This window comes from Mauremys mutica, chromosome 11 (assembly GCF_020497125.1).
Source record: "Mauremys mutica isolate MM-2020 ecotype Southern chromosome 11, ASM2049712v1, whole genome shotgun sequence".
Lineage (NCBI taxonomy): Eukaryota > Metazoa > Chordata > Testudines > Geoemydidae > Mauremys > Mauremys mutica.
This window is the reverse complement of record NC_059082.1, coordinates 4,618,689-4,631,143: the sequence shown is the minus strand read 5'-3', so window position 1 is coordinate 4,631,143 and position 12,455 is coordinate 4,618,689. Positions and strand designations below refer to the sequence as shown.

The 12,455-nt window shown below is 43.0% G+C and overlaps 1 protein-coding gene across 11 annotated transcripts in view; it reads left to right on the top strand.

Annotated features, from left to right (window-relative positions):
- Window positions 1-985: 985 nt before the first annotated feature.
- The window catches only part of MAP2K5 (mitogen-activated protein kinase kinase 5), a 184,680-nt gene continuing 173,210 nt past the window's right edge, over window positions 986-12,455 (top strand). For 5 of the 11 annotated variants that reach the window (XM_044979135.1, XM_044979133.1, XM_044979134.1 and 2 more), the window contains exons 1-2: window positions 986-1,242; window positions 7,029-7,077. In XM_044979135.1, the coding sequence (XP_044835070.1) occupies window positions 1,108-1,242; window positions 7,029-7,077 (184 nt within the window). In that variant the 5' untranslated portion in view covers window positions 986-1,107. Of the gene's footprint in view, window positions 1,243-5,552; window positions 5,605-7,028; window positions 7,078-7,617; window positions 7,758-12,455 lie in introns of those variants that run through there. The other 6 variants (XM_044979136.1, XM_044979138.1, XM_044979140.1 and 3 more) reach the window with 6 other exon arrangements.

Below are 12,455 nucleotides of genomic sequence, written 5' to 3'. Positions count from 1 at the left end.
TCTGATTTTGGGGGCTGATGCGTGACCCCTGACCATTTGAGTCTGGCAATACTGGGGACAAGAAAACCTTTGGGAATGTTCTAACTCTGAACTAGCAAGGGGCAAAGATCAAGGACTCACATGTGGGGCTGGGAAGGAGGAAGCCATCAGACGAAAGACACTTGTGCAGCAATGTCTGTGTTTGGGGTGCTGGGCCTGGGGGAATGGGACCATGTGGGGCAGGGTGGGTCTCGGGGTGAGGTGGGGACTCAGGGTTGGGGCAGCCCTTGGGGTCCAATGGGGTGTCTGTGGGGGTAGAGGGAAAGGAGACTCAGGATCTGAAGGGGAGCCATCAGGGTGCAGGAAGGGAGACTCAGGGGCTGAGGAGCCCTGGGGTGCGGGATGTCCCTGGGGCGCAGGTGGAGAAGATTCCAGGTCTAGCAGTCCCTGGGCAGAGGGGTGCACTAGAGGGAGAGGGGGTCCAGGTCTGGCCGCCCCCGGGGCCGAGGGGCGCAGTAGGGAGAGGGCTCTGGGCCGCCCCGTGGCCGAGGGGCGCAGTAGGGAGGGGGGCTCTGGGCCGCGAAGGGGCGCAGTGGGGAAGGGGGCTCTGGGCTGCCCCGGGGCTGAGGGGCGCAGCGGGGAGGAGGCGGGGGGGCTCTGGGCCGCCCCGGGCCCGAGGGGCGCAGTAGGGAGAGGGCTCTGGGCCGCCCCGGGCCCGAGGGGCGCGGGGGGGAGGAGGCGGGGGGGCTCTGGGCCGCCCCGGGCCCGAGGGGCGCGGGGGGGAGGAAGGGAGGGGGCTCTGGGCCGCCCCGGGCCCGAGGGGCGCAGCGGGGAGGAGGCGGGGGGGCTCTGGGCCGCCTCGGGGCTGAGGGGCGCGGGGGGAGGGGGGCTCTGGGCCGCCCCGGGCCCGAGGGGCGCAGCGGGGAGGAGGGAAGGGGGCTCTGGGCCGCCCCTCCCCAGCCTGGCGCCGCCTCCCCGCTTTTCCGGCTCCCGCGGTGTGGTTCCGGGGCAGGCCGGCCGCCGCTCGGGGAAGGGAGGCGGCAGCTCCGGCCAGCGGCGCATCGACCCCGGCGAGTGCCGCCCCCGGGCCGGGCTGCGGGCCCCCAGCATGTGAGGCGCCGCGGGGGGATGCTCGTACCCGGCTGCGGCCCGCCCCGCGCCATGGAGAGCCCGCCGCTCGTCATCCGCATCACCATCCCGGACGGCGGCGCCGTGGACTGGACCGTCCACCCCGCGCCGCAGCTGCTCTTCAGGGACGTGCTGGTGAGTCCGCCTCCTCCCCGGGGTGCCCGGCTTCCCCCCCCCCCCACTGCCTCCGGGGTGCCCGGTTCTTCCCTCTTCCTCCCCCCCCCCGGGGTGCCCGGCTTCCCGCTCCCCCCGGGGTGCCCGGTTCTTCCCTCTTCCTCCTCCCCCCACCCCGGGGTGCCCGGTTCTTCCCTCTTTCTTCTCCCCCCCCCCCGGGGTGCCCGGTTCTTCCCTCTTCCTCCTCCCCCCACCCCGGGGTGCCCAGTTCTTCCCTCTTTCTTCTCCCCCCACCCTGGGGTGCCCGGTTCTTCCCTCTCCCTCCACCCTGGGGTGCCCAGTTCTTCCCTCTTCCTCGCCCCCCCCGGGGTGCCCGGCTTCTTCCCTCTCCCCCCCACCCCGGGGTGCCCGGTTCTTCCCTATTCCCCCCTGAGGTGCCCGGCTTCCCTTTCCCTTCCTCCCCACCCCCCCATGCCTGCCAGGGACCCCAGAGTTGTTTATGCCTTTCCCTTCCTCCAGGGCGCTAAACCAGTGGTTTTCAACTTGTGGTCCACAGACCCCTGGAGGGCCGCAAACTATGGCTAAGATTTCCAAAGGGGTCCACATCACCATTCGAAATTTTTTAGGGGTCTGCAAATGAAATAAGGTAGAAACCCACAGCACTAAAGCATAAATGCCCCTTAGCACATCAGCAAGCAGCATTGCACTGTGGATGCAGATACTCTATCCTTCCCCTGCCTGTCCGTAGGAAAATTAGGGTGATGAAGTTGGGTGCAGTAGCTAAAAGATTCTTTATTAATGTAAAGGGATTTTAGGTCTCAGTTGGAGGAACATTGATCTGGAAGCTGCCTTACTCAGGACACATGGGATGTGACAGACAGAAACACTGATTAATTAGACAATATTTATAGTATCACCACCCCCCCCCCCAATATCCTGGACTGACATGGCTACAACAACCCTGCATCCAACAATATTTACAGTAACTTTAAATGTCTCTTCAGTCAAATTATTGTAACTTAAACCAGTTTGTAAATAGACACACTGTTGAAGCTAAGTGGGGAGGGATAGGTATTTTCCAGGGCAGGGCTTTCTGAGGCCCGGTCTACACTTGGAAGTTTTACTGATTGTTGATAAATTGTATAGTCAATTGCTTGATCACACTTTGGTTTGTTATTTCATTATGACAAATACTCAAGAGTCCAAATAACCAGTGTCTGTCAGGTTAATCTGGTACAGGAAAAAGATTCTATACAATACCAGTTCCAAAGAGCATTTCCATGGAGCGGTGTTACATTCACCTTACGCAGAAGGTGTGTTCCCCAAGTTATACATTTCAGCTGGTATAATTTATATGATTTTACAAGTTACACATTTCTTTACATGTCACTAAAATCCAGCCTATCAGTTTGTTCCAGGTCCCTAACTTCTTGCTCTGTTCCTTTCTTATTTTTGTTTTGGATACTACTATTTCAGGTACCGGTCTGTGAAGGTACTTCACTAGCTTGTACTGAGACATAGAACAAATGTATCTTGATTTTGACAAGTTTCCTATCTGCTTGTGCCAAATGCTTACTTCAGCAAATGCAAGGTGCTATGGGAAACTTAGCATAAGTTTTAGGCTATGTCACTGTTACAGTATTTGTGCTTACTGGTATCGGTGCTTAATGCATACTCCTATATATAGATGGTGCAGACAATACATATTATTAATGGTATATATTTATATGCTAGTCGGCATATATTAGTCAACACAGATATAACTTTCCTTTTAGGGGTATGATTTTTTTTTTTAACCAAAATATTTATACGAGGAAAAGCCCTAGAATGGATACAGTTTTACAAGTATAAAGATGCCTTTTATCTACGGAGGTTATATCACTTTAGCTATACCGGTATTATTAAAATGGTAAAACTTTTATGTGTAGACAAGCCCTTAAGGAGCTGAAATTAAGTGGTCAGGTGGACACCTTGAATAGTAATAACAATAACATTTATAGGATCTCTTTCTCAGAGGTGCTGAGCATGCAAAACTCCAGATGAAGTAAGCAGGAGCTGCAGATGCGCAGCATCTCTGAAAATCAGAAAACTGTTAATTTAATGTGCATTGTGAATGTGCTGGGTATGGTACAAAACAGATTGAGACTAGGTTCATATCCTAAGGAGGTTAAAAATTTGTAGAAGAAAAACAAATCAGAACACTGTATATCAGGTTATTTATCACAGGATGCTGCAGGATCTTTATTTTTTTAAATAAAGTGATTTTTTCCTAAATTTAACATCTTTACTCTTTGAAATCCAAAGCTGTCTCTTTAGTATTTAAATCCCTTTTTGCAAATGAGATTTAAGTTCCTAAATCAGTTTGGCATTGCAATGCTGAGTGCAGCAACACCTTAATATCTTTAAAAATCTGAGTCCTAATGCCTAGTGTGCTGTTCTACACACTAATCTACGCCCCCATTGAGTTTAATATTCAGTTGTTATATTCCTTCTGAAGAATTGCATCTTGGAAGAGAACTGATAATTAGCTGAATGGTACAGATATGTTTGTTTAAAAAATCATTAAGGCCTTAATTCAGAAAGGTACTTAAGTTCTGCTTATCTTTCAGCACTAAGTAGTTACACAGAATTGGGACTACTCACATGTTTAAAATTAGACTCATACTTAAGCACCTTGCTGAATTGGGACCTAAGTGCTACTGTTTGGAACACCACTTCAAGTGATTTTATGTGTATATCAGTTTTGCAGAGTTTGAAGTTATCAATAAACAGATTTATTTAAAGATTTTTCACTACTAAGTGGATTACAGTGCACTGGTTTTTTTCATTAATCTGTCTAGATTCACATGCTGTCCCATCACCATGGAGTCTGAACACCTGGAGGAGCGGGTCTTATACTTCTCTCACTTACACTGATGTGAATTCCATAGAATTACACTGGTGTAAAAGCTGGTTTAAATGTGAGGTGAATAAGGCCGCTGACAGCCAGGCAAACCCTGCTACAAGCAGTAGGTTTTAAACATTCAGTTTTCTTTCCTACAGATACAAATTGTTTTACAGTCCTCCACAGAACAGTTTTGACAGATTTCTTGTTTAGTCTACCATTATCTGACTTTTCTCTCCGTAGTTAATGGCCTTCTGTTTTGTTGAATAAAACACCAGTTGTTCTATACACTGATTTGCTTGAACATTTGCCTGCGAGATTTATAGGATTTTATTGTTTGTGAATTGTGGGGATTCTCCATTCTAACATCACTTATGGTAGCCTGCTGAAAGTTAGGATATCGTGAGTTTGGGTCAGTGAGAGAGCTCCAAAATGTTTAGAGGGTAAGGATTCCTATACATCGAGTGAAAAGTTTATGTTCTTAACCCCAGATTAATTTTATGAATTCATGTTTTAAAGTTCGGTGTTTCACCTGGTGCATTGACTTAATAGCAAGGTGGAACACTGAGCAGAGTAAAGGTACCTTACCAGTAATTCACTATGAGACAGTTTTGTGGTCTGCTCCACTTTTACAGATCTTAAATTAATGGATTTAGATTTTTTAGGTTTTTTGGTTTTTTTCCCCCCAAATCATAATGTAAAATGTGAACTTTAAGGTGAAAATATAAAGCAGGCTAGTAACCTGAGAGTGATGGTAAATCATAATTTTGGGAGTTTAGAGCCTGAGTTGGAGTTCTCTGAGCCCTCAAACATGGTCCTTTCTCATAGCCCACACATCCTCTCCTCACATATATGCTGCTGGTTGACTCCCAAAGCTTGTGATGGCTGAACTAAAATACATTTTTATATTGGCTCAATTGAAATGTGCCTGTGCAGGGATTTGCAGGGTTTAAGTATCTCTTTTTAAAAACCAATTTTAGTTAAACCAGTGTAAGTTTTGTGTGTACACAAGACCTTAGTTCTTTGTACTGAATTTGTGTAGTTAGACTGTAACCTCTTGCAGACAGGGATTATATCTTCTCAAGTGTTCTATAGAACATTTACCAGTCTCTAGAAATAATAACAACACAAATAATTCTCTAACACTATACTGAGCTTTGTGTTGCCTACATTTTTGTGATTTCTTTTTTGACTGTGGAAAGTTTCCACAGAATCATTGTCATCTGTGTTGCACATCCTCTGTTATTTAAACTGTAGTATATAAAGGTAATTTATTTTAACGCATCTCAGATAAAAAGAGCAAGAAATAATTCTATATCTATAATTTGGTCCAGTTAACTCTTTACTGTTATATTTGCTGCTTTTTCATTATATTAATTATCCTATTTTAATATTGCATCTCGTATTTCATTTCTTAGTTTTATTCAGAGGGAAAAAAGAAAAATAATGTGACAGTGATCACTGAGGGTCCAATAATGTGACATGCTGAGCACTCCAAGGTGCATAAAATTTATTTGCAATAAATAGCTTTATTTATTATTTCCTGACCAGTTTGTGACATTGTCAGTGAAAAGCTTGCATGACATGAGAAATGAGACAGCAGGAAAGAAAGATCATGCTATGCATTTATGCCATACCCCACATGACGTAATGCAAACTCACTGTTGGCTGATGACACAATGTAGACTAGGAGGTCTGCATGAATTGATCTTCCACTGAATTTTGAGTAACTTTGGTATACCCAGAGTAAAAACATTCTTGCAGTTTTTGATTTAAAAAAAAAGTGATAGCATAGAAAATGTGTTTAAAATATTAGACATAAAAATGCACCATTTGGGACAGAAATATGTAACATACACAAAAATTCTACATTTCTGGGCCTTCTGGTATATACAGTTTGATCCGGTCCTTAGAAGATCATTGTTGTGGAAGTAGTTCAGGCAAGGGCGAAAAAACTTCTTAAAATAAAACATGCTGCCCAGTGTGTAGATGAGAAATATTTACACTTCTTTGATACTTTGGCCTCATTTCTTACTGGACAATCAGGGTGTTTTTCTTATTTCAGACCAACTATGAATCCACTCATGTATTTATGCAGGATTTAAACCTCAATTAAAATAAAATAATAATACTAAAAACTTTATAGCTCATATGGTTGCAGAGACAATCTTCCAAATGTAAACCAGAGCTTTCTGGTGAGCCTGCAGCAGGCATCTCTAGTGCATCCCTATCCTTCAAAGCTTTCCTGTGCAGTAGCAGAGTGAAATCAACAAGATTTTAGTCATTGTCCCTCCTGCTGTTCAGATCCATAGATGCTGGTGCTGGGGGTGCTCTTGCACCCCCTGGCTTCAAGTGCTTTCCATCATATACAGAGTGTACAGTTTGGTTCAATGGCTCTCAGCCCCCCCATTATAAAAGTTATTCCAGCACCGCTGTTCAGATCCATGTGGGTTGCAGAGGTAGGCACAAAGGCTACTTATGGTGGGGGAGAAGGACCAGAAAACAGAAGCTGAGCAAGTTATAAAATAATGGACCACTCTCTCCCCAACAGTCGGGATGGTTTAGGGTAGAAAGACAGAGAGCGCGTGCCTTCTCAAGTACAGAAATGATTTATAAACCTCCGTTTATACGACTTGCCTTGAAGAGTTCCACATGCATTTTTCATGCCCTAAGGACAAAATAAACTCTTTACATTGCAAGAAAAAGCAGAATGGAATACTATTCCTCCCTGTAGGGGGCATAGGGAAGAGGAAGTGAGAGACTGATTGAAACTGCTTTGAATCCTACGCTAAAAGTTTGGGGGAGAGGGGTTTCAAGTATCTTTTCTCTGTAATAGAGGAACAGTTAAGTTTAATCTACTCTGAAATGTCTTGAGCACTTCTAGTTAGAAATATGGCTTATTCTGTCCTATGTCATTGTTTAGGATGTCATTGGACAAGTTTTGCCTGATGCAACGACAACAGCATTTGAATGTAAGTACAGCTTATTTAACTTCTGTCTGCAGTATGTCTGGTATGAGCTCCTCTGCTCACATTATGCAGTTGTCATTTTTTAAATAAATAATGTTTATGTTCATTATATGTTACAGTTAAATATTTATACATTAATGCAAGTTTAATGATGATACTGAGCTAAGTAATATTTTATTATTTAATTACATCTTGAGTGAGCATATCTCTACAATATAGCTTTAATTACCAACGTGACCTTATCATGCTCTGACTCCTCACTGCAATTATATGGCTTGAATTAAATGAAAAGTATAAAGTACCTGTAGATCTATGATTGTAATTTGAAATTTTAATTCTCACTTTAAAAAACAAAAGAGCTGCAAAGTGCAGCTTTTAAAAGAAATATGCTACAAAGTGTAGAATAATACCAGGCATGGGAGCATAGCAATTGCTGCATTGAAACCCCGGCTCAACTAGATTTGGGACCTTTCCTTTTTAATTCAGTGGAGACAGACCATATTATGGAGGATGAACCCTTGGTTTCCACTGGAAAAGGAGTTTTCTGCATACTATAGCCGCTGTAGGTTGGTGAGGCTGGAGAAGAATAATGATTGCTGAGATCTTATCCTACTTATGCTCTTGTATGAGGAGATGATCTCTTTTCGGACATGTGAAGATAAGTGTCATAACATGACAATCAGGTACAGTGCATGTATTGTGGTGGGGTGACTGCCTCTATTACCTGTCCTTGAGATCAGTTGTTTCTTTGGATCTAGGAAGATGATATCCCATGTTCATAAGGCTGGATTTGACAGTTGTACCACAGGTGTCGAGGGCCACACACCTCCCCAATAACAGGGAAAGATTTGGTTTTGTTTTAAATAGGTTTCTGTAATGATGGGAGGGCTGGAGTCTGCGTTTTCCCTGCACTAAAGAACAAAGAATGCTCTGTGGGAGGAGGTAGCAATTTCTTCCATTAGAAGAATGCTCATGAGATGCCAAGTATTTTATTTTCCTTCCTTCCTCTACAAGTTAAAGATGTTGGCCAACTTATCTACATTCTTCCTTTTTCTTTTCTTTGTTATGATGATGGCTGGGCCAAACCTGAGCAGTACTATGATCCCGTGCTCCAGGTCACAACACCTGGAGCGGGGAGCTGGGCTCAGCCCCACAGGACAGGCGCTGCCACTGCAGGGTGCGTGCAGGGCGAGCTTGCTCTGCAATATCCCCCCTAGGGACTCCCACCCCTGGGGACAGGGCCTGCCACCCTCCCCAAGGGCCTTGATTTCAGTAGGGTTGGGGAATATGTAAAGGAGGCTAGGGGAGGGGTCCTTTGAACTAATGGGGAGGCTGAGACATGGGGGCTGAAGAGGGCATAGGGAATATTTAAGGAGTACTGATCTATGCTTGCTTTTAATTCTTAAAACCTTTTAATACCATGCAATAACGCTTAATAAAATGGTGTAGTCTAAATAAATTGGGGTTTTTTTACATGGTTTAGACATGGGTTTTTTATATGGGATCATTTGAGGTATTTTATTAATGTAAATGTAATAAGTAAAAATATTTTTAATGGATAAAACGTAATAAGAACCCCACCCCAAAAAATGAAAAATTGCAAAAAAATAAAAAGTTCACAGGGTTCTATAAATAGGCTAAGATCCTACTGTAATTGAAGTCTGTAACAAAGCGCTCATTTACTCCATTGATGCAGATTTGGGACAATACCGACTTGCTTAGTTTCTTTCTTTCTTTTTGTAACTCTTTGCACTCTTTTTATCTTTTTTTGGCTCCTATGGCATTGTTTTCAAGAAGAATTTGTGAAGGGCAGTCAAACTTCTCTGCCTCAGGCAATAAGATCAGTAGTCTATTTAAGAGTGGATAGGCTTTCTACTGCTCCTTTCTAATATTTTAATTATTATGGGTGCCACAAGTCTGTGCTAGAGGAAAGGTTCCACCAATTTTCTGCAAAAGGTTTGCCCTGGTAGAGGTGGGTCTACAAAAAGAGCCATGGGATGTTGCATCTGGTTTGTGAATCTGCATGCTGTATATTAATGCTGGAAGCGAGAGAGTATATATGATAGAAGATAAGGCGCAGAGTACTTGGTTGTGTTGTGCTTGATCGATAATCATGGGCATAGAAAATTAAAGGAAATAATTGTTTTGTGAGTCTTCGAGTGCTTTTGTTGCTTTTACGTCCGCATGTTTGTTTTCGACTAAAAAACATATCCTGTGGATAAGAACTGTGTTTGTAAACGTCCATTTCCCCTGAGCCTGGGACATGTGCCCTTCCCCATTGTAAAACCTAGGACTTGCTATAGGGACCTGAGCAAAACCAGGCTCCAGACCGTACCATTTCTTTTATAATTTTTTGATTTTTGTTACCTATTTCCCATATCACACATTAGCTTTGTTTGAACTTCATGCACCAGTAAGAGTCCCAGCAATCAGAGCAGTAGCCCATATTAATGGTACCATGTGTAGAACTTTCCTGGAAATACACATCTGCTGCTGTGCTTTCAGTTCATGTCTCTAGTCTGTCATTTACATCTGCACAAAACTATTTCCCCTGCCATTTAACTGGCATCTAAAATATGTTATGTATGTTGATGCTTGATTTCCTGGTTACTCTAGCCATATCAAATGCCTAGATTTTACTGGCATAAATGTCGTTCTCACCTGCTTGATTACTTTCCAGACACGGATAATTGCCAGCTAGTATAGTCTCCTCTACTGTTTGTTTAGTTATTGTTATCTACAGTGTGTCATCCATTGCAGCCTCTACCTGGGGCTGTGCTGCTTCTACCATTGGACCTTTATGTGGATTTCATCATTGTATTACACGTTGCTACAAATAAAATGACTAACAACATATGGCCTGTTATGATCCTTTTATCCAAACTCTGCCATTTTGTGTATTTGTGACACACTGCAGATTTTGCGAAGATTGCTTCATAATATTTGTTTACCATCTGCTGCACTCTATTTGGTATCTTGCTAGGATTTTTTCCTCCATTTTAAGTGACATTAGCAAAATCCAGCCAGTACATAGGCTTTTTGGTTCTACTTTTGCTTCCCTAATGTGCTGGAAAATCATATTGTTGTGCTCTAGGCAAGTAGACAAGCTTGGAATTCTCCTCTCTGAATCAGTGCATCATCTATAGCCAGTTTGGGGGCTATTCCCAGTTATATTTTTTGGTAGGATGGCAAAAGAATCTCCTTATTTAACATGAGAAATATATTCTCAGATTAAGAAAAAATTGCCCGGATTGTTTTAGACTTGCTTTCTTTTAATATCTTCTGTCTTTCATCAGTATGTTTGTATCTTTCCTGTATTCTTCATGCAACTGTAAGGAGTTTTCACAGTTCTGATACTCTGGAGCTATTTTCATGTCATTTGAATCTAATCCTGAATGACCTTGGAGATCCGAGGATGTTTTTCCAGTGGGCTGTGTGAGTTCGTCAGCTACACACCCTTGGATGTTTCTAGCATCAGTTTTTTGGGTTTTTTTTCCTCTTAAGCCTGACTTGTTTATCAACTCTGGTCTTTCTCTGTCTTTTTAAATATATTTTTTGCTCATCTACTTTTACTTCTGATCCCCTCTCTGCTTACAGCGCTTTCATTGCGGTCATTACTCTGGCAGCTTTCTTCAGTGTTTCTGATTCTCATGCTAGAACAATTTGTTTTCAGCCAAGTTGTAGTTTTACAAACCTCTCCTCCCTTTTCTGTCTCTTATATGCTTTCAGGCAAGGAAACATTCAGTTTCAACTCACTAATTCTTCCAAATCTTTTCATCGTTATTGATGAAACAGGTTGGTACAGGTTGGTCACTCCAGAGAGCATTGTTAGCAGCCTGGCAACTTGCCAGTTAAATCTCCATGCATCCTCAAGACTGTTACCTGCCAGCCACGTCTCCGTTCAAAGCCATCTTTCCAGTGTCTTGTGAGTCTGCTCTGGTGGATTTATAAACTCTAGTTCTCTAAATATTTTCAGTTACGACTTTTAGATAATGTTTTCACTTCTTAGCTCAGAGTGCCGTTATTTCTTCCCCTCTGAGCTCTTTTTGCTCTTTTCATTATTGCTTTGGAGTTTTCTGCTAGATTTTCAAAAAAGAATGAACACATTCCTTTGCCCAACTAATTTAGATCTGTTGCTGAACTAATGTGTGTAATTATGAGTAGAGGTTAATTTTCATCCAGGGTAGTAATCACACATTTTGTGTGATGTTCTGTGCCCAGGCTGTGATTTTTTTTTTTTTAAAGAGACTTAAGCAAGTCAGACACCCATCTCCCATCAGCTTCCAATGAGAATTGGGTGCCTAGGTCTCTTTTAAAATCCCAGCCCAAAACCACATGTGTGGTTGATTTCTCCCCCCCCCCCCAGCCTACAAATATACATGCCTTTAACACTGCCTCATTTTTTAGCTTAAAATTTAAATGTCTTATGGAAAGCAGTTTAGAAAGATCACTGTGTCTGAGACGCTATCTGTGCTATGAGCTAGGTGTATGATTCTCTTGCTCGTGTCCGCATATGTTTGCTAGCGCTCACTGAGCTAGCATGAGGTATAAATAGCAGCATCCGCATGATACAAACCCACTGGTTTCAGGTGGGTTTGTATGTACTCAGCAGAGCTCAGCCATGCCTCTGCTGCCACCACCCATAATACTGCAGCTATACTATATATACTGCTATTTATGTTTGTACTGCCTTAAATAAATGTGAGCAGGGGAATCATACCCCCGAGTCATACTGTAGATGTAGTAAAAGGAAAATCTAATTTCCAAATCTGGGGAAATATAAATGTTAAAGGAATATTGTATCCTAATTGTACAAACTTCAGAAAGAAAGAGGAATGTTAAATCATGGTGGGCAAAGATGGGAAACAAATCAATAAAAAGGTAAATCAGTAAAAAATTATATTTTGCTACAGATTGAGAGTGGGGTTCTGATCAATTTATCTGATTACTTGTGCGTCTCGCATCACAAGAGTGTCTGAGTACCTCACAATTGTTAATGGAGATCGAATCCTGCCTTATGCCTTTGGAAAACTTATTCCAATGTTAGAGCCTAATTTAAAATAGATATATTTTAAAATCCCTCGCTTTACATAAGCCTTTCTGAATCTTCTTGTTCTTTCGTCTGCCTCCAAATCTACATCAGCATCTTTCCTTATGTCACAAGGTATGCAGTGCTGTGTGTATGCATGTCTGTACCTTAGCTCTTATTACAAAGGTGTGATTACATTGCACTATTCGCGAACCACTCACTCTCTTCTCCCACAGTTGTACAGTGCACAAATCCTCCCAGACAAACGTGCATGCACACGAAGTTTGGCACTAGTCTAAATTGATGTGTGTATATATGGACGTACAAATGAATGATCATGTGCTGGTTTAAT